At 55.5% G+C, this 20,931-nt stretch overlaps 3 protein-coding genes across 8 annotated transcripts in view; 1 reads left to right on the top strand and 2 right to left on the bottom strand.

Moving 5' to 3' along the window:
• CD1H11orf49 (chromosome D1 C11orf49 homolog) overlaps positions 1-686 on the top strand; it is a 199,086-nt gene extending 198,400 nt beyond the window's left edge. The window contains exon 9 of the mRNA XM_007082131.3: positions 406-686. Coding sequence (XP_007082193.2) covers positions 406-565 — 160 coding nt within the window. The 3' untranslated portion in view covers positions 566-686. The remainder of the gene's footprint in view (positions 1-405) is intronic.
• Positions 617-11,243, bottom strand: ARFGAP2 (ADP ribosylation factor GTPase activating protein 2). Of its 3 annotated transcripts, XR_001510285.2 has the most exons (18): positions 11,127-11,243; positions 10,837-10,955; positions 10,200-10,272; positions 9,543-9,674; positions 9,374-9,454; positions 8,457-8,538; positions 8,108-8,164; positions 7,404-7,445; positions 6,973-7,025; positions 6,403-6,539; positions 6,170-6,301; positions 4,115-4,243; positions 3,901-4,035; positions 2,788-2,914; positions 2,534-2,627; positions 2,295-2,413; positions 1,705-1,844; positions 617-1,168 (listed from the first exon to the last, which is right to left on the bottom strand). XR_001510285.2 is itself a non-coding variant. In XM_007082126.3 (17 exons), the coding sequence occupies exons 1-17, from the start codon at positions 11,196-11,198 to the stop codon at positions 1,824-1,826; spliced, it is 1,605 nt and encodes a 534-aa protein (XP_007082188.1). In that variant the 5' UTR covers positions 11,199-11,243; the 3' UTR covers positions 617-1,823. The 3 variants fall into 3 exon arrangements, 2 of the variants coding, with proteins under 2 accessions (XP_007082188.1, XP_007082190.1); XM_007082126.3 differs by having other exon boundaries at positions 617-1,844; XM_007082128.3 differs by lacking the exon at positions 7,404-7,445 and having other exon boundaries at positions 617-1,844; positions 11,127-11,242.
• A 677-nt stretch (positions 11,244-11,920) lies between these two features.
• Positions 11,921-20,610, bottom strand: PACSIN3 (protein kinase C and casein kinase substrate in neurons 3). 4 transcript variants are annotated; one of them, XM_042959156.1, is made up of 11 exons: positions 20,587-20,610; positions 16,754-16,826; positions 16,408-16,497; positions 16,111-16,267; positions 15,133-15,368; positions 14,879-15,034; positions 14,157-14,332; positions 13,892-14,012; positions 13,617-13,753; positions 13,077-13,198; positions 11,921-12,451 (listed from the first exon to the last, which is right to left on the bottom strand). In XM_042959156.1, the coding sequence occupies exons 3-11, from the start codon at positions 16,459-16,461 to the stop codon at positions 12,336-12,338; spliced, it is 1,275 nt and encodes a 424-aa protein (XP_042815090.1). In that variant the 5' UTR covers positions 16,462-16,497; positions 16,754-16,826; positions 20,587-20,610; the 3' UTR covers positions 11,921-12,335. The 4 variants fall into 4 exon arrangements, with proteins under 4 accessions (XP_042815090.1, XP_042815089.1, XP_042815092.1 ...); XM_042959155.1 differs by lacking the exon at positions 20,587-20,610 and adding an exon at positions 20,259-20,355; XM_042959158.1 differs by lacking the exon at positions 20,587-20,610 and adding an exon at positions 19,125-19,140.
• Positions 20,611-20,931: the final 321 nt, after the last annotated feature.

The raw sequence follows: 20,931 nt of genomic DNA on the forward strand, positions 1-20,931 counted from the left end.
AGAGCCGGAGGCCCAGACCCACACTTTGGAAATCAATAACTAAAAGTCCCCATGGCCCCCTCTGCCCATCCTTTCTAATCATCCATCTCCCAGACCAGTGGTTTATACCTGTACCCTGAGGACCCCTAAGGTGCCATATGTATTCCAGGAGTCCCTACAAGGGAAAAGAGTTGCCAAGCCCGGGGATAATACACACACACACCCTTTCTTCCTGGATTTAAAATGGTTCCATTAAGGCTGTACATTTCATTTGTCTTTAAACTCCACTGAGAAACACACCCCAGTCAAGCCGACTGCTGGGATGAGGTCCAGAGCTGCTAGGCTGCTCACCTGCCCACAGCAGTATGGCTCAGTAGATGAGTTAAAGGGCCAACTAACACCAGCTCTTTCCTCCGCGTGCAACAGGGTGGTGAGGTCGAGGCTGCACCGGACCTCGCGGCAGCACAGGGCCAAGGAGCCAGGGGCCTTTGGCTTTCAGAGAAGAGACAAGCTGGAGGCCCTGGAGAGAGTGCCCTCAGCTTCAGCACCGACGCCCTACCCATATCGGTGGGAGCCCAGAGAGTGAGGCCAGGGGCCTGCGCTCGGCAGGGAGGCAAGGATCCAGAGAGGACACTACTTGACTCAGATCAACAGTGGCCCTGGGCCCTGTCAAGGCTTTATTTGACACCACTCTGTTTCAATACAAACAGTCCAGAAAGAAAGTCAAGTCCCTTTGCGGGGGGGGGGGGGGGGGGGAGGTAGGGAAGAATGGTCTGTGTTGCTTGGGAGCCCAGCCCCAAACCCACAGGGGGCAGGGTGGGCCCAGACTGTCAGCACAGCAGGGGAAGATGGCACCAAGGATGACACAGTACATGGCCTAGTGGCCAGGGGGCAAGGCGTGCAGCTCTGTAGGTGCCTCAAGCTCTCAGTGGTGGGGTGCTGTCCAGGCCCCCCTAAGACCAGGATGACACAGAAGAAAGTTGAGCCCCAAGAGCCTGTTTCTGTCCCTCATGTCCTCTGCTTCCTTGGCCAGCATTACGCTCACAGCATCCAGAGCAGGGCACAGGGCAGATGAGACCCACCATGGCCACACCAAGCAGGGGAAGAAGGGACAGAGGGTCCTGTGCTCCACAATAGATGGTATGGAAGGACTCCGAGACACCCAGGAGAAGTATCCCTCAAGTGATCACTGTAAAAAGGGGTGGTGAGACAGGAGAAGATCACTCGGGCCTCAAGTCTGATCCCAAATGAAACCTTTCAGTAGTGGGTAAAGTTTCTAGCCCTTAAGAAGGCCCAGACGAAGGTCCTTCCCCTCCCCTGCCCTCTCCTGGCACCCAGAAGAGGCCACTGGAGCAGCCTCCCTACCCTGGGGCTGGTCTATAGCAGAACTCTTTCTAGACCTGCCCACTGGTTCCAGAGGACGGGGACCAAACCCCAGACAACCTGGAAGGATCCTAGAGCTGGCCAAAAAGCCTTACACTTCTCACTTTCCCTACTTGGGGAAGGGCTGGGCCCAGAATAAACCCTCCTGAGGAAACTCCTCCCCTCGCTCCCAGTGTGGCAGGACGAGCAGCAGCTTGGGGGCAGGACCAGAGGACAGTAATCTAGCACACAGGGGAGGGGGTGTGAGGGGAGGAGAATAAAAGGGCTCAGTCTACAGGCTGAGGTCAAGGCTGGAACCACCCATCCCCCTCACCCGAGATCCTCAAAGGCCACCCCACTCACACACAACACATATATAGTAACAATTCCTCCCCAGCTTCCACAAGGCAAGCGCCCCTGGCCTTGGAATCATGGGGGTTTTGCTGTTGTCGCCACCATATGCCTGAGCCGTGGCACCTGGATCAGTAGGAACCATAGCGATCCTGGGGATGGGGAAAGAAAAAACAAAGTCAGTCTCTCACCTGCAGCTTTCCTGCAACACGCCCCTGCAAGACTAGGGTACTCCGGGGAATCGGGCGCCAATCTCACATGGCAGAGACTGTTTTGTATTTTATTGTGACTCAGGAAAGGGGTTGTGACCAGATCCCAAGGGGGAAGCCCTGCCTAATCTCGAAGCTGGGGAGGGAGGAGAGAGAGAAGTAAGGTGACAAGGCTGTGGAAATCCGTGCAGACATGGCAGCATCTTAGGGAGGCCGAGCCCTGGTACCAAGCTCAAAGGAAGGAAGCTGCCTCTCCAGGAAAAGAAAAGGCTCTCTTTCAGGCTCAGGAGCTACCCAGCAGCAGTGTCTGGATGTGGTGGAGGCGGCCAACCCCCAAGCACTACTCTATAGCGCTTTACCCTCCCGCCCCAGGTCAAGCAGCCCCAGCCTCACCTGCAAAGAATTCATCACGCCATTGGCCAGCACAGCCATCTTCCCGGCCACAGACTTGACACCCTGCTTAAACTGGGCAATGTCAGCTGTGGGGAGAACGTTGCCCAGAGATACGCTACCTGTAAAAGCAAGGGAAAGGGTGGTCTGGAAGCCCTGCAGGAAGCCCTTCCCAGCCCACAGGGCCCTCTAGCTCTGCCCACGGGCCTTGCCTGGCATGCACCTTACCGCCAGGGCCCTACCTGCTCCATGAGCTCCATCCATGTCCCCGAAGAGGTCAGAAGAGCTGATGGCACTACTACCCGAGAGCTGCTGGAGACGAGACCTGGCTTCATGCTGTGGTGAAGAAAGGGAAAGACCTGGAGATCTTTTGGCCGATGAGTCAAGAACTCCTTATCGGCCAAGACACCCTGGTGCTAAAGCCCAAAGCAGTGGCAAGGAGGAAACTCTTACTCCACCTGCTGCCTCCAGGCTCAGGGTGGACAACCCTACTTACCTCGGCATCCACCTCCCGCCCAAAGAACATGTCCGATGAGATGGCTTTGGCTCCTGCAAATTTCTGACGTGCTTCACTGGACTCGAGGCCTGAGCTCCGGCTTTCCACTTCCCTTCTGTTTGTGACTCTGAGGGGTGGATGTGGGATAGCTCTGATCCTTCCCATTACTGTCAGAGCCTAGTATTACTAATCCCATTACTAACAGAGGCCAAAAGAAGCACCAGTGGCCTTCTGGGGATGCTTACAATGGCCCATCTGGCTATGGCTCTGGGCCCTCTCCCCTGGACAAGGCCCTTCTCTTCTCCACACCGAAGCCAAGGCACAGACAGCTTACGTTCACTCTACTAGGCGGCATGGAAATACAGTTTAGAGAGCACTAGGCTTCTGCCCCAAACCACTAGAGCTTCGTCAAAGTCTCGGACGTCCTAGGACCACTACTGCCAGTCTACTCCTAGTTACAAGTGGCCTAACACTACAGTGACCATATGTCTCAGCTGGCCTGAGTTTATACCTACTCTTCTGGCATTTCCACTCTCAAAAGCATCCCAGTGTGGACCTAAAAGTGTATGGTCACTCCTATCTACCACTGACGAGCAGAGACACTGGCCTAGGTGCTTTGTAAGTTTCATTACTTTTAATCCTTCCAACGGCCCTGTGAAGTCATTACTTATGTCCCCCATTTTACAAATGTTGTGCGGGTAATTTGTTAAACATTGCCCAGACTGACATAAAATAGGCTTTTAAAAAAACAAGGAACATGGTGGCCAGAGACACATACCCCTGAGTGCTCAGGACTGAAGCACAAAATCAGGCCCCTCTTGCCAGAGAAACAGATCTTGAACAAAAGAAGCTGCTAGGCTTTCTGTGATGATAAAGCAAAATTCAAACCAAAGCCTAATTCCTGTACTACCTAATCTGGTAGCCACTAGCCACATGTGGCTACTTAGATTTATTAAAATTAAATTACAAATTTCAGTTCTTCAGTTACAATGGCCACATCCGAGGAGCTCAGTAGGCACACAGTCAGTGGTCATCACACTGGACAGTGCAGGTACAGAATTTCCATCACCACAGAAAAATCCTACTGGACAGTGTTGCCCCTGCCCACTCCACCTTTCTGAAATAGGCCGGATGCTTGAGACGGTCACTTCTGGCTCCTTCTCCTCCATCCTGTCCATACCCCAGGCGGTATCTGTATCCCAGCGGGAACTGAAACTTTCCCCCAAGGAAAAGGGGTTGTCCTTGTACCTAGTGAGACAGTAGAGTAGCTCAGAGAAGCCTGATGAGGAACATGGTGGCCAAGTCTGCACCCCAACCACAGCCTTACTTTGGGGGTCCAGAGGCGAAAGTACCGACATCATCAAACAAGTCCAGCTGCGAGCGGGAGGATTTTGCACTCACTGGGGTTTCCTGCTCAATCACCTGCATCTCAGACAGCACCGAGTGGGAGACAGAGCTGTGGAGACAAGCAGAGCCAGGCCCAAGGGCAGGTGTGAGCAACAGTGTCACTACACAAGAGAAGATGCCCAGCTGCTGGCAGAAACCTGGGTTCTCTTTCACTGGGCATCACCCAGAGCCGTCTCCCCCTGCCTGTGCACAGGCACAGGGCCAGACCCAGCAGAGAGTGCTAGGAACCCCGCTGAGCTGGAGCACACCCTCAACGGTGCACACATCAGCTTTGCTTTCTCAAAGCAGGGCTTCCCTCACAAAGCACCGTTTGCCTGTTATAATTTTAATGAGGATGTGCACCAAATGATAGCGCTCTTTTGCCCTTAGAAACAACTCAGCAGACTTGCTGTATCATGAGCCGCATCCTTCACCCAGATGAACACATACACATGGAAAAGATGAAAAATGCCCCAGAACCAGGGAAAGGAGTCCGATGGCATCAAAGAATGAGTCCTTAATTGTCCTAACCCCTACACCACCCCGCCTTTTTTTTGAAAGATGAAAGTATTTCAAAGTACACAGCCTGGCTATATGCACGAAGCCCTGGGGCTGCTGTATGGTATCCCAGTGAGAAGAGGCAGTGAGTTGGGCAAGAGGTACTAACTCTTCATGCCTCACTTTCGTCCTGTGTCATGCTCCACAGAGGCATTTTAAGGATTAATTTCACTTAAGTAAACTCATTAAAAAATATCTCAAAAAACAAACAAACAAAAAAACACTATAGCTTTTAGCTGACAGAACCCCAAACAGTGAATATTTTACAATAGGGCATTAAACAGAGTTGGCAGAGTTTAAATAAAGATTCTATTGCACTGCAAAAAAAGAAAAAAGAAAACAACAGCTGAAAAAATTGTTCATACCCTTTAACCCAGTAATTCCTGTGACCAAAACAGGGAAGGGGAGGAGATCTAAAGTCCTTCCTGGGAATAAAATTTTATGTTTCCCTGATTAGCTGTGGGTTACACAAGCAGCACACAGACTGAAATGGAATAATTTAAATCTAACTAGTACGTGTTCTGAAAGATTAAGCAGAAATAGCCAGCCTTATCTTCTTTCAGAGAAGTGGAGTATAAAGGCCCTGAATACTGAATTTGCCATCAGTAGTTCTATGTTCAAAATCTAGTGGTGCCAATTACTAGATTCATGGGCTTCGGGCAAGTTGCTTACTTGCTATAAGTCAATTCTCTCACCTGTAAGAAGACATAGTAATACCTCCTGCACAGGACTGTTGTATTTAAGTAAATAAAGCCAATGGCAGAGCTCACACCCCCTCGAAAGAAACAGCCAGCACTTAGCACAAGCCGCTGTAGCCAAGATTGCTGGCCCCAGTGCTGTCCGATGTTCCGATTTTTAAGCGAGATCAAAAGTCTAGTGTTACCGAAATCTCTAAACGTGAGCTCTCAGTGTAAAGCAAACAAAATGCACAATAGAACTGGTTTGCAGTCTTTGTTTTGTTTTTAAGAAACCACAGCAACACAAACCCAGTGGTCCTGAAATAGGAAGGATATTGTCAATGCCAAAGGGCATTGTCTGGGGGTATTTCCAGGCGTTAGCGTGTCTGGCAGCAATGGCCTTTAGTGGACAGGGATTAAGAATCCTAAAAGCCTTGTAATTCTTAGGGAGGTCTTGAAAAATAAAGATATGTCCCACCAAAAGTGCCATTAGCACCCCCATTACACAACACACCCTACCCTCTTGGGTATATCAAACAAGCATCTGATCCTGTGTTTCCTTCATTTAACAAACACTAAGCATATACCTACTCTGTGACAAACATTATACTAGGCCACTTTAAGACAATAAGCAAAACCCATCTATCTGTTCAGCCTCGGAGGAAGACTGAGCCTAAAAACCCAAACTGCTGGGAAGAATTTGCAGCGGCTCTGGGGAGAACAGCGGCGCTTCCCTGCCACACCCCAGAGCTGAGCCTCACCTGCGGGACACCAAGCCCATGCCCAACCTCTCTGCCTGTTCTCGCTTCTTCCCTTCCAGATTCTGTAGCTTCTTCTCCTCCTTCTTACGGTCAATCTGGAGTTCCTGGTAGGCCAGGCGCATAGAGGCAACCCTTGGAGGGAACAAACATGTCAGGGGCAGACACCCATCCTGACCTGTCCTACCTGCCCACCCAACCCCACGGGAGCTGAGGCCCCTCTGGCAAACACTCACATGGACTCCTCAGCCTGCTTCTTGGCATCAGCTGCCTGCTGCTCACGGAGCTTCTCTGCCACCTGGGCCTGCCGCTCGATCTCACTGAAGCTCTGGCTGCTCACCTTCTGGGCCCCTAGGCCTTTCTTGGCACCCAGCTGGGAGAAGAATCATGGGATGGGGGTCTCGCCGACCAAAATGTCTTTGGTTTCCTCCCAAGCGTGGGTCCTCTAGCCACACCCACAAAGAAAGCATTCCTTCCTAAGTTCAGGTAAAAACTAGGAGCCCAGCCAGCATGGTCAAGAGGGACAACAGTGGTTCTGCTGGAGCTGGGCATGAGGTGGCTCACACAACAGCAGAAGCTTCAGGGCTGACCAGGCCCAGTATGTGCCAGGCACTCAATGTGCACAGTCTCACAGACTCTTCCCAGGAGCCCCTTGAAGACAGGCATCTTGACAGCCCTTTCATAGAGAAAGCTCAGAAAAGTACCTTTGCTAAAGTCATACAGCCAGTAAGCGGCAGGGTCAAGGGGTGAATCCAGCTATTTGATGCCAGCTCCTAACCACCACCATACTGCCTCTCTCCACCTACCCCTTTCTTAGCGGCTGCTGGCTTCTTCTTGCCAATGAGGGAGGTTCTCGGTTCTGTGTGAGAAAGAAGACGGGGCACGAGTGAACACAAAGGGAGGTCAGAGGCGGCAGCTCAACCCATACCATGCAGCTTCTTGGCAAGAGCTTCTACAGAGAACAGCTTCAGGCAGAGGAAGGCAAAGCTGCCACCCACCGGTTCCAACCAACGGCATTAGGATAGTCCAAGCCAAAGACAGACAAAGTTAGGGGAGGTTACGGACTCCCAGCAGACTGACACAAGAACCTAGACCCAAAGCACCAGAGATAGTCACAGTCCCTGAACCAACACAAAGACTACGAGGCAGGGAGGCAGATGTTAAATGCCAGCCTCAGCTCCTACGGCAGGGAGCTGACATGCAAGGGGCTGAGATCCCCAAAACAGCTGTTGGTTACCTCTGGCAGGAAGGGCCCCTTTAGGTGACAGACACATGGACTCTAGAGAAAAAGACTTGCAGCTAACAAGGGGCCCACCCCAGAGCCTCCATACAGCTCCCAAGCCCAGAGGCCAAAGTTCTTCCCAGAGGGCTCTAGAGTCTCACTTTAGACCAAGCCACGCCAGCCTTCTCATGGGGTTTCACAGTCATCCCATTAGCTTCCCGCCCCAACCCCCAAGGGTCAACAGAACAACAGAGATCAGCAAATACTGTCCAAACCTGAACCGAGACTAAAGAACACTAAGGAAAGTAAAAAAGAGCTGAAAGGCCAAGGACAAGCTGAGAAAGGAGCGTTGCCTCCAGCTGTGAGACCTACACCCCTATCCCATGAAATGGACCAGACAGGCCAATCCTGCCTCAGACCCCAGGGTTAGGTGTCCAGCCTGGCTCCCCACACTTTGGCCAGACCCAGCTCCACATCCAGAGGCAGACCCCAGGCCTTGTACACCAGCTTCCAGGTTCATCAATTCAAAGGCCCTGGTGCTAAAGTCCTTGCAGTTGAGGCCACAGCCACCAATCCAATCCCAGTCCCCACTCCAGAGAGGTCAAATGCTCAGTTTCCTGGGGCCTCAGTCCACGTGACCAGGCAGCACCAGATCCAAAAAGAGCCCTAGAGGCTCACCCTCTCTCAGTCACCCCACACCCGCCAGGTGGCATACTGACCTAGAGAGGCTTTGGGTGAGGTGCCAAGCAGGTCCATGTTGGGGCCGTGCTCCGGCTCTGTGGATGCAATGGTGGGAATTAGGTCTAAGGCACAAGCTTGCTTCCCTAAACGGGAAGTGATGGGACAAAAATAGGGAAGACTGGCTTTCCTCAGCTTGCTGAGGCCACCAAAAGATGAAAGGAATGCCTACCACTTCCTCCAAGGGATTGAAATGAATCCTAGCCCACTCAGAAATATAGGAACCCCACACATACACATACTTTTATCCCCTTGGCCAGGTGTCCCATTCTTAGCTCCAAGTCCTTTGCCAAGACTAGGGCACTTGGTTGAAATCCAGACTGAACTCACGTGCCAGGCTACTGATCTCTGTAGAAGGGGCTAGCTCCTGGGTCTCTGCTAGGTCAGGGGCTGGTTCTTTCCAGGCAGGGGGCTGAAAAAGAGGCCAGATCACAGAAGCTTTGATGAGCTATTCCTACTGGCAAGGTGTATGAAGAATCTAAAGGTACCTTGTGGGTATAAGCTCTCCTCCAAGCCCATGAGAAAAGGAGACTAGAATTTAATGACTACTGCTGTTGACTATGGAAGAAAGAAACAGGAAATTAACAGTCACCTCCACCCTTCCACTATTTACTTACAGCCAGAGCCTGTTCCCCTAATTTCACGACTAACAACTATTAGGCACTTACCACATGCCAAGCACAAGTCTAATGGCTTTTCACGTATAAATACATTCAATGATCACAACAAACCCTCTGAGGTAGATACATCTCTTTTAGAGACTCAGGTTTTGACAGGTAAAGTGACTTAGCCACCATCCTAGAAATGCTAAAGACAGGAGGAGCAGGAATTCAAACTAAGAGAGTCTGACTTCAGCACCCAGTGCCAGTAGATGGGAAACCTCCTCCCAGGGGTAGGTTGCTGATGAGAGAATCCTTTCCTTGTCCCCAACTGCAGTGGCTTTCTTATGGGGAAAGAATCCAGGAAAAGTTGTCTGGAACTCCTGACATCTTTTGAGCCCTCAAGAAGCTGGCCCTCCTCCCTACTATCCCAGTTTACAGGGGTCCATTCCTTAGGAGGGCCATACTGTACGCCTACTCATGAGAGAAAGAAACATCTGGACCTACCAAGCAGTGGGCCCCAGATACTCTGTCTGAAGTATTACACCAAGGTGAATGGACTCCATGCCCATGATCACAGAAGGCCTTGGCCTTGGTTAAGTAAACCACCTGCCAACATCATGAGAAACATTCCTTGTGGGCACTCACTTGAGTGTGTTCCGTGAAGAAATCAGAGTCCTTCTTCTCTGGGGAGTGACTGGGAGCACTACTCATATTGTCTATCCAAAGCTAGAGGGAAGAAGACACCCTTGAAACACAGGGCTCTGAATATTCCCACTCACCCCACGACCCTAGCCCCCAGGGAACAGGCACTTACATCAGTGCCATGCCTAGCCAGGGCTGCACTCCCCAGCTGCCGGATCTTTTCCCGATACATCTGGGCAGCTCGGCTATTATATTTGGTGTTGGCATCACTGGCTGTACATCCATGTTGGCGGAAGAAAGCTGTCTGGGGAGCAAAGAAGAGAGGAGAGTATGCTAGAGGTGATTCCCCCAAAGCAAAAGAGGCACCTCCTTGTAACAGTCCAATTATTATTTACACATGATAATACACCCTACTGACACAGGCAGTTTTTCACAGAGGTAAAGTTCCTCAGAAATTCCTGCAGAAAAACAACCTCCCATCCTCAGAGATGACTGACTGAACCTCAGCCCTCACTCAACCCTGCCTGAGGATAGCATGCCATACCCACTGTGCCCGTCCTTCATCTAGGCTCACAAGATCTGGATGACTGTGGAGGCCCCAACTCCCTTAGCCTTTCCCCCAAGAACGTCTGTCCAGTTTTGTTGAATCCAAAGCCTATTTGAGAAGAACTATAACCAATTTCCAAGTTTAGAGAATAGTGTGCAGTGTTGGTATAGACCAGAAAATCCTCTGAAAAGAGATAGTGACAGGGCCTCCTAGGAAGACACTGTAAAGTTAGTACCCAAGCAGAAGAATGGGAGCGGGGAAGATGGTAAGAAGGAGCTTTACCGCGTTGGCATTGCCGCCGACCTGCATACACCTCAGCTGGAACCAGTTCCAGTTGGAATCCAACTCTGTGGACCTGTGTGCAAGGGCTGCGTGTCACCCACCAGCAGGTATCAGGAGACGCTTCCCTGGCAGACCCATACCTGTCATTTGGCCTGGAGCTTCAGTAGGCGCCCAGGAAACATTAATCAGCCACCACCCTACTTCCTCCACTCTAACTTGTCTATGAAAAAGTTTGCTCTTCAATTGTCTAGTCAAAAAGGTGCTAATTATTTTCCAGATCCAAAACGGGGTCGAATTCTCAGGCACTCAAGCTTGGATTTGGCTTTCCCCTTAAGGACAGTCATAGTCTCACTTCAGACATACTCGACCAACATTCAGCAATAAGGTCAGTGCAGCTAACTTTTCCCCCGAAATGAATACTCTGAGTGTCAAATTTAACCAACAGAAAAGAAGGATATTTTAACCCAGACACGGAGACAAACTGCCTATGTGACAAGGGGCCCACACAGGCGGCTCCCTCCGGTGCTGGTCCACCGGACCCCTCCCTGGCCGGGCAGTCGAGGCAGCTATTCTCCCTTACTGAGCACACAGCCCCGGCCGGCCGAGTAGAAGCACAGCAGCCGCAAGATGACCCCACCTGATGAAGCTGAGATGAACGCCCAGGGAGCGGTGCACCCCGGAGCAGTCAATGCACAAGAAAACACCATATGTGATGCTGGCCCAACTCGGATTCTTGGCGCCACAGTCGAAGCAGGCCTGGGTGGAGGAGGCGATGAGCCAATGGTCAGGGGCCCCGAGTCGAGGCCGGGCGCTGACACGCCAGGGAAACAGCCCACGCCCGCCCCTCTCCCTCCCTCAGGCCCCAGGGGAGACGGGAGAATCCCATCTCCGCCGGCGCCGGACCCCGCGCGCCTCCCGCTCGCGCACCTTGTTGGTCGGAATCCCGCGAAGCCGCTTAAAAAGAGTCTGGATTTCGGTCTTGCTCGGTTCCGCCGCCATTTTCTCTCCTTCCCAGACCCCAGCGCGACCGACGGGTCCTGTCGCGGGCCAATCCGCGGCCGGGAAGGCGGGGCACCGGGTCGGCTCCTGCAGTGCCCCCACCCGCCGGGGGCGGAGCGATTTGTCCCGCTCTGGACCAATGAGCGGCCGGCGGAACCGGAGCGGAGACCGCAGCAGCCCCGGACTCTACAATGGTCGCCGGACCCACGCCGCGCCACGCCAGGGGCCAATCCGCAGCCGGGGCGGAGCGACGGCTCGCAGGCGGGCCCAAACCTGGCCGGAGCGCCACCGGGACGCCCCGCCACCCCCGGAAGGTGGTGCGACCTTCCAGAAGGGGAGGGCTGCGAGGCTGGGGGCCGGTGGCCAGGGGTCTCAGATGGGGCCAATTCCCGATGGATGAGTGATGATTAACAGCCCTACCAAGCACTTATGGTCCCACCGGCCTGAACGGGAAGACAAACTGGCTGGGCCCCCGTCCAGCCCCAGAACTCAGTAGTCAGCCTCCAGCCTTGGCGGGCTCACACCAAACCCAATCTCGAGTACCTCCCACCCCAGATTAGGGTCCCGAAGTTCCAGAGCAGATACCAAACTGGCAAACCTTTTTCCATGACATACTCTAGACCCACAGACCTCCCCACTCAGTGTCTCTCTCCAGATGCCCTCTGCAGTCTGGCAAGGGTGGAGTATCAGAAAAGACGCACATACACCTGACAGTGCTTTTTTTTTTCTCCAACTTTAATACACACTAAAACAAGTCACAGGAGAGTGCTCCTAGCCCAGAACTACACTCACCACCCCAAGACCACCCCAGGAATCCCAAAACACTGAGACCAGGAACTGGGTCCACGGCTCCTGGGGAGACCCATGCATTCCTGGAGAGGTCCAGGCACCCCTGAGCCCTTCTGTCACCTCCTGACCTCCCTATCTTCCCCTCAGGCTAGACTCAGTTGGCCCTTCCCTACCAGTCCCTTCCTAGATGCAGGCCGCCCCCCTCCCTGGGACCCAGGATTCCTTCCTCCTCAAGGGACAGAAGGGCAGCAGGGGGCACCATGGTCCAGGGTCCTCGGTCGGCTGTCCAAGAGAAGCTGGGCTCTGACGCAGGGTGGAGAAACGCTGCAGAAGGTCTGTCAAGGCAGATCAGGCCCCCACACACTCCACGTAATTGGCAGGGTACAGACCGATGCGGCCACTCTGCAACTGGCCCTGGCACCAGCCCTGCTCATCCTCCTCGCTCATCTTCAGCAGCTCCTCCCCTGGGGGAAGGGGGATTAGTCACGGCCAATTGCCCTGGCCCAGCTCGCTTCTGCAACTGGGTCAAGGACTGAGGGAGAGGGGACAGTAGGAGAACCCAGCTAGAAGAGGAGACCTGTCTCAGGCAAAGGGAGGTCAAAGTCAGCAAGCCACTCCACCTCAGACCCTGAATGCATCAAGCAGGCCCAAGCTGGTGACTTTGAGAGGCAGGTGAGGGCTCAGAGCAGACACTCTGACTCCTGGGGGCTGGACCCAGAGTAGCCTTAAGAATCAGAGAACTGGGGTGCCTTGGTGGCTCAGTTGGTTAACTGTCCAACTCTTGGTTTCAGCTCAGGTCATGATCTCATGGTTCGGGAGTTTGAGCCTCATGTCGGGCTCTGCACTAGCAGCGTGGAGCCTGCTTGGGATTCTCTCTCCCGCGCTCTCTCTCTCTCTCTCTCTCTCTGCCCCTCCCCTTCCCCCCAAAATTAATCAATAATAAACATTAAAAAAGAGAGAGAGAATCAGAGAACTGGTCCTTGGGAGGTAAACATTAGGCTTTTCTTTCCCACACCCCTGCTCAAGTTATAAAGGAAGGAAGGGGGAAGCTGAAGCCCGGAAAGAAACAGGAAAGGGGTCCTTGGGTACCTGCTCGGAAGCTCAGCTCATCAGCTTCCTGGCCAGCGTAGTCATAGAGTGCCCGCACCCGCACCCCTGTGGCAGCCTTCCGAGTGTTCTCCTCATCTGACCACTCCTCATCCTGCCCACCGCTAGAGACAGGAGACAGAAGTGGACAGGCTCAGGGCCCGAGGACCACCTTGAGCAAGAGAGCCTAGGACTCAGGGCCAAGGGCTCACCCTCTGGAAGAATCCTGGGAGAGGCAGGTGGGGAGAAACTGAAAAATCCCAGTCTGAGCTCTGCCACACATGCCTGTGAGCTTGGTGCATTTCCTGCCACACAGGGCTGATGTGAGCAGTAGACAAGAGGGACCATGGGAAACGCCTGGCAAATCTAAACCACCATGAACACCGGCATCCTTGTAACTACTGAGTAGGTCCTGAGGTTCCTGGCACCAATTTTCAACCCCACTTTGGGTGTGAGAGGAATGAAGGGAAGGAGACAGAGAGAAAGAAGGCAGGGCAGGGGGCAGAGATCTTTCCTTCCCACAGCCAGGTTTCTGGCTCTTACCCTGCGGACCCCAGGGACTGGGGTGGGGGTGCAGCGCCATCTCTCGTGGGCACGATGCTGGTCAGAGTAACCTCATCAGGGCTCCGGCCACCCTTCTCCTTCCTGCTAATCGTCCTCTGTGTATCCAAGGACCACTCCTGTTGGGACAGTGCGTAGGCTCAGACTGGGCCGTGGGGCTGTGGAGGCAGCCGGAGCCATTCAGACCTTCACCTACTTCATCCCAAGCCCCAGCCTCCCTCCTCAGGTCCGGGCTGAGCCCCCCACACCTCCCATACCTCAAACTGTGGCCAGTTCATGGCCATGCCTGGCCCGTGGGTACTGCGCCACCAGCGCAGATCCTCTTCGTCACTGGCTGCCTCGATGCCCTGATGCAGGTCTCGGTGGAGTTCCTGGAACCTGTGACCCGAAGCACAGCCTCACACCGGGGAGCCCCGAGCCCCAGCACCGCCCCCCCAAACTCATTGCACCTGGCCAGAGCCTGGGGGAGATGGAGGAGACCCAGCGTTGCCCAGACCTCCAGGCCCACCTCGCAGGCCATACCTCTCACTGCTGGAGAGGTCGAGGTGCTGGTGTAAGGTAAGCAGCATATCCTTGAAGAACAGAAGCCGCTGGCGCTCCGCGGCCTGGCAGGTCTCGAAGGCCTGCTCCATGTCTTCCATGTAGCGCGGGGTGTAGCGATGCAGCTCCGCCAGCGTCTGCTCATACTGGGTTTTCATCTGGGTGGGACAGGAGGGGCCCGGTGAGGACAAGACCTTCTTCCACTCAGGACTCCGCTCGTGTTTACTGAGCGCCGCCATGGGCGAGAGACCCCGGGCTAGGCACCGGCAGCAATCATTCTACAGACCCAGCTCCTGCCTTCCAAGACCCCGGCAGCCTAACAAGGGAGGTCACACTTGGGCAGAGCAGCTTTGAGAGTCTGGTGAGCGAGGATGGAGAGTGAGGTGAGGGTCAACCTATAGGGAGCGGTGGGCGGAACGGGGAAGGGCTTCATGGAGGAGGTAGAAACGGAGCAGCAGATACGCAGAGCTGGAGGAACGGGTGCTCTGGAAGAGCAGGCCACATGAGAGCCTGTCCCAGGCAGGATGCGGTGGAAGGAGCCGGAAGGTCTCAACTGCTAAGCTCCTCCCAACACCCAAAACTGCACCGCTTCTTTCCCTGGGTAAAGCATCATCTTTTCTCTGGGTCCTCTTTTAAATGATGACCTGGAGAAGGGGTGGCAGGTGAGGAAGAGGGCTGGGAAAGGCATGTCGGCCGCCCGGTACCTTCTCAGCCTCCTTGGTGCAGCGTTCCACCCGCTCCTGCAGCTTGCGCAGCTGCTCCTGGGAGACGGCGCTGTCTGCCTTGGCGTGGCTCTCCCGAGTCTGGGCTGTCTTCTCCTCCTTCCGGGCCGCATGGTAGCTCTTCTTGGACGCCTCAACCTGGCACGCACGGGGACAAGTCTGGACCCTGCGCGCCAAGCCCCGGCCCCGGTGGCCCAGGGCGGATTCAGGAAGGGACCCGCCCCTCCCAGGCTCACCTCCTTCAGCCTCTTTAGCCAGGGCTTCTGGGCCTTGCGGAAGCCATCCTCGGCGGCCCGGCTCTCGCGGAAGCCACCCAGCACTGGCCGGTGGAAGGCCCCCCGCTGCCAGGAGCGCACCCGCTCGCTGTCCTGCCCCTGAAGCTTCTCCCGCACCTCCAGGTGCAGCGCACTCAGCCTCTCAGCTGCCGTGAAGAAGGCGTGCCAGGCCTTCTCCAGCGTGCCGTACTGGGGGCCTGCAGGGAGGAAGGGGCTTGGGCCAGGCCAGGGACACCACCAGAAACCGGCACACCCCCTCTCACTGGGTGCTGCGCCGGGCACCAGGCACAGAGGGAATGCAGAGATGAACAACAAAGATGTCAGCTGCTGCTTTATCGGTATCTACTCTGTGCCTCGATATACGAGATCTCACTGAATCTTTATCCACCACCATGCAGAGAATGTCGTGATCAACATTTAACAGACAACAAACAGCAGCCCAGAAAAGTGAAGTTAACTGCCCAAAGCATTACAGCTACAAGTCGAACTGAGATTCAAACCCTATATGAACCACTATACTTTATTGTCCCAAAGGGAAGAACTAGCCTCCGCCCTCAAGGAATGCAGCTGGTTAGGATGGAAAGATCCAAGCTCTTGAGTCAGAAGGCCTAGGTTCAAGCTTTAGCCCTTCCTAGCTGTGTGACCTCAGGCAAGTCACTTAGTGTCTCTGAACTTCCGGATTCTCCTCTAGAAAATGGATAGAACAGGACTGTCTCCATCACAGGGCTGTTACAAATATCAAAATAACTGATGACCATACTTTGCAAACTCTTAACAGCACAACTGTAAGAATAACCAGGAGGCTCTTCGCTCTTCAAAGGGAAGGCAGACATGAAAGCCTCAAGCTTTCCATAAGAGGTGCAAAAACGAATCCGCCTTGTCTGATCTCCCTACCCTCAGTGGCCCTCTGCTCCTGGCTAGGCCCAAGCGCGGCCTCACCCTTTTCCACGGTGCCCCTCCACTTGCGGGCCCAATCAGCCAGCTGCTGGGCATAGGCCTTCTCGATGCGGGCGCGCTCCTGGAAACAGCTGATCAGATCCCCACATAGCCGATGCCCATCCTCCACCCGCTGCACGGTCCTCCTGTAGTTGCCAGCCTGGGGCAGACGGGAGAAAGGCAGTGTCGCCAGGGAGAAGCCCCCTCCAGGGCTGGGGCTGACAGCTAGCCTCCTCCCTGGACAGGTGGCTGGGCCCAGAGTGGAGTGGGTACCCCCAAACCTAGGACCCAGCTGCTCACCTCCCAGAAACTGCCCTCTAGGGCCTCCCCTCCAGCGTCTTCCTCTGGGGCCATGGTGTCCCTGCAGCACGGAATGGTGGCGGACTGGGGCTGTGGAGAGCAGAGGGGTAAGCAGGGAAGCCGGATATACACTTTTGGGGAGAGAAGAAGATCCTCTCCTATCCCTGGGCTTTGTCCCCACTACTATCCCCACCATCTAAGGAACTGTCAGAGCTAGGACTTAGCAGGTAGACGTCTGGAAGGCCCCAGGAGGGGCTGGGATAGGAGAAAGGGTGGCCACTTCAAATCTCTTCCTCATGCCATGAGTCTGCCCACCCCCTCCCCCACCCAGCCTCATTCCACCTACCGGGGGCCTACAGATCACTTCAGGGACCTGGGCGTCCAACTCTTAAAGCTTCAACCGTGATTCTGCCTTGAAGCTGACAAAAGCAAAAAAGCAAAGCAGGGGGTGAGGGCAGGGACTTAGAGAGTCCAGGGCGGTGCCCAGCTCCCCCGATATAGCAACTGCTGTCAGAAGCGCCAGATTCCAGCCAGGAGAATGCCAGGCGGGTCACACGATCCAGCAGAGGATTAGGCGGCAGGCGGGGTGGGTGGTGGGCAGAGGGCCCTGCTGCCCCCGCCCCCCACCCAACTACAGATGAGAAAAGAGGATACCTGCCCAAGCCAGGCGCCATCGCCTTTGCTTGAACGACAAGGCGACCCTTTACCAGACAAGGCCAAGTCAGAGGGTTCCCGGCCACACTCCAGTAGCTCCCTTTGCCAGCAAGAGCAGACTGGGGGCCAAGAGGCCCGAATCCTATCTTGGCCAAGAAGCTTGAACAAGTGCATTTTACTGTCCTCCTAAGGAAGCCTTGGCTCCCTCCTAAGATGGAAATTTTGCCTCCTGGTCTTCTGTGCCAGGGCTGGTTTAAGACTCAAACCAGGAAGGGGCACCTGGGTGGCTCAGTCGGTTGAGCATCCGACTTCAGCTCAGGTCATGATCTCTTGGTTCATGGGTTCGAGCCTTGCGTCGGGCTCTATGCTGACAGCTAAGAGCCTGGAGCCTGCTTTGGATTCTGTGTCTCCCTCTCTCTCTGTCCCTCCCCTGTTCGCTCTTTGTCTCTCTCTCAAAAATAAATAAACATTAAAATAAAATAAAATTTAAAAAAAAGACTCAAACCAGGAGGGGCACCTGGGTGGCTCAATCCGTTAAGCGTCCAACTCTTGATTTCTGTTCAGGTCACGATCTCAAGGTTTGAGCCCCACGTTGGGCTCTGTGCTGATGCTGCGGAACCTGCTTGGGATTCTATCTCTCTCCCTCTCTCTGCCCTTCCCACGAGCTCTCTAGCTCTCTCTCAAAATAAATTAATTAATTAAAAAAAAAAAAAGACTCAAACCAGGCAATGAGCAAGAAATATGAGGGCCTGACAGTCACAAAGGACATTCATCCTGTTCCACAGCATCCGCTGAGGTCCCACAAGCCTCCATGAGTAATGAGTAATTCAGCCCCACCCTCAAAAAGCCCAGAGTCTGGGGCAGAATGGGAGGAGTCAGACAGGTGACCAGGCACTTGTAAGAGTGTGCTCCAGAATTGTAGAGGAGGGCAAGGCGGATTCCAACCCCAAAGCCACCACCCCAGAGGTTAGAGGACACAATGGCACGCGGCCACTCCCCTCCTGACCCTTGGCAGGGTCTCAGCTGTCCCTAGCACTGACTCAAGCCCCTAGAAGGAAACTGCTTCCTCCTCAGAGCAGGCCCAAGGGACACCACGAGGCCCAGGACACAGTATGTGCCCTCTGCCCCCAAAGCAGGACTCTATCACACTGCTCCCCTCCAAACGGACAAACAACTATCCATCCTTCAAAACTCAAATTGAGGCATCTTCACAGTCTCCCTCACCCCACTGCCCCATCCCCATTTACACAGCCCCTTGTGAGCCCTCAGTCCAGTTATATATGATATATTCCATTGGGTTGTGACTGACAGGGCAGAATCTGTCCCCAGTCGTTGACAGAGGTGGTCCAATTTGTGTTTGTTCAGGCACTGGAGTTAGCAGTTGAATGAAGAAACAAACGACATCTACCTAAAGACCAGGGAACCTGATGGCTAGAGCAGCTGTGAGAAAGCTTGCCTGAAGTGGGATCCAGCCCTAATAGCTCAGAGAGAGAGCTGAGGCCTGCAGTGGATGGAGGTGTCTGGGTACAGAGCAGGAGAGGGACGGAGCAGCTGGTCTGCAAGGGTCCTCAGCACTTCACCTTGCTTCCTCTTGAATCTGCCCCACTTACCCAGAAAGGACTTGCCAACCAGATGGAGAGAAACAGAGCCACAGCTGTAAATCACAGAGCCTTCGGAGCTGTCCCAGTGAGGTATCCAGGGGCCCGGGCCCCCTGCCTGCTCCAGCCTCCAGGCTTGGCTCCCGGGAGAGCTGCCCCCCACCCGTTCCCTCTCTCTAGCCCCAGAACAGAGCAAGCTGTGTGTGCTTGCTGGCACTGCTCCCTCCCGCCTCCCAGAGCAAACACAAGCCCAGAGTCCCAGGCACAGCCAGGCCCCGCAGCCCTGGCTAGATCCAGCCGTGGGGGTGGGCAGTGCAAACCATGGCCCCTGTTGAGGAAAGCCAGCACCTTGTGCCTCCTGACTTCAGCAGAGACCCAGATTGGTCCCCAGAACACACTCTGCCACCCGCAAGAGCTCAGAAAGCTAATAATGAATGCTTCCCAGCCGGGGTAGCCAGTACCTACTGGGCCTGCAGAAGTCTGCTGCGGCTTGGCAGGGCCTCCTCATAACTGCCTGGGCCAAGGTAAGGGAGTCCTGAGCCTCAGGGAAGAACCCACTCGCCCTACCTAAGGCAGGTAGGTACCCCCCACCTCGGCGCAGACCAGCCCCTACCCTTCCCAGAAGCTGGGGGCATGACACTGGGAGGGAGCACTGCCATCCTGCCCTGCCCATCCTCCTGAGTCACAGGCTGCGCCCAAGGGTTTCTTTTCCCAGCAGCCCCTCCCCGTCCTCCCTAAGCCCTAAAATGTGAAGGCTCAGGAGTGGGCGGCCCGTTGGTCCAGAGAGTGGTGCCTAGGCTAGAGCGGCTGGGACCAGCAGCCAGAGCCGCCCCAGAGGGTGGGGGAAGGGGTGGCGCAGGGAGAGGGGAGGAGGCAGGGCCAGGGAGGGGCATAACAAAGGGGCACTTTTGGAAACCCGACCTGCAGCCCGAGGTGCCTGCTCCCTGATGACGCACTCCAAACCCGGAGCCTCCACACCAGACCTCGGAGCCCAGGGGCTGCCCGTCTCTGGCCTCAACCCTTATGGACGGCGCCCTTCGACCGGCCCTCTTGCCGGTCCGGAGCTACACAACTCGGAGCCGGTGGAGCCCACGCGGAGCGGCCGGGCCAAGGCCTAACCATGGAGGCTTTAGGATTTGTTGGCCAAACTTGTTGAACTTGGTCTCGCGGGGGTGGGGCCAGTCGATCACCGCTGAGGGGAGGGGGCGCACCCTGCCGGGCCAGCCCCGCCGTGGACTCCGGAAGGTGACCCGGGACAGCGGCCCAGGAATTAGGGCTCTTTGCAGAGAGCGAAGGGTCCCCGGGCAGCGGGGCCCCCAAAGGGCGTTTGGCGGCCTTTGAAAAGCCCCAGGAGATGGTGTGCCCCTCCACCCCCGACGTCCCCGTCTCCACTGCCAGCCTGGGAAATTGCGGGGTGCGCGGCGCAGCAGATGAGACGCCCGCTCCACTCGGCGGCACCTATTCCTGTCCCCGCACGGAGCTGGGTAGCCGCGGGTTCCCAGAGCGGGAGTCGGTCCCATTGCAAACTTTAGGAGCGGGAGGAGAGGGCGGGCTCTCCCGCCGCCGCCTCCCCGTGGTTCCCGCCGGGGCAGCACTCACCGCGTCCTCCCTGGGCGTCTCGGAGGGTGGGGGTCCGGCCACGCTCCGGCCAGAGTCCTGCCGCTCTCGGGCCGGGGCCGCCGCCTCCCGGAGCGCGCCCGGCCCTCCCCCGAGAAGCCCGGCCCCCGGCCCCGCCCTCTCCTCGCCGCCGCGGCCCCAACCCCACCCGCCAAAGGCTGGGGCGCAGGGGCTGCAGGCATCGCGGCGACCGGCTGCTCCTCGAGCGCAGGCCGTGGGTATCGACTCCAACAGGAGAAGCGCCAGGGCCCGCTCCCCAGGGTGGCGCCGCGTCGCTCTATAGGGAGTCAGATTTCGGCTTTGCCCTTACCGGCCTTTGCAGAGCCTGGGAGACTCGTGGAAGCGGGAAGGGATGGGGCCTGCCGTGGCACCCTTTGGAGGGAGGCCTCGGGTCTACACTGCCTTACATTTTATTTGCTGAGCATAGCTTTCTTAGAAGTTCGTTCCAGCGAGGCTCACAACCACCCTCTTTTAAGCATTAGGATTCCCATTGTACAGATGCAGAAACTGAGGCTCAGAGACCTTCCTCAGCTTGCAAGAGATCTGTAGTCGGGCAAGACCCTGAACTCCAAACCCGTGCCCTTTCCATGTGCAGCCCTGCCTGCCAATCTGGAGGCGCATTCTGTGGACTGGGTAGGACACGCGATGGGGGTGG

This window comes from Panthera tigris, chromosome D1, assembly GCF_018350195.1.
Source record: "Panthera tigris isolate Pti1 chromosome D1, P.tigris_Pti1_mat1.1, whole genome shotgun sequence".
Classification (NCBI taxonomy): Eukaryota; Metazoa; Chordata; class Mammalia; order Carnivora; family Felidae; genus Panthera; species Panthera tigris.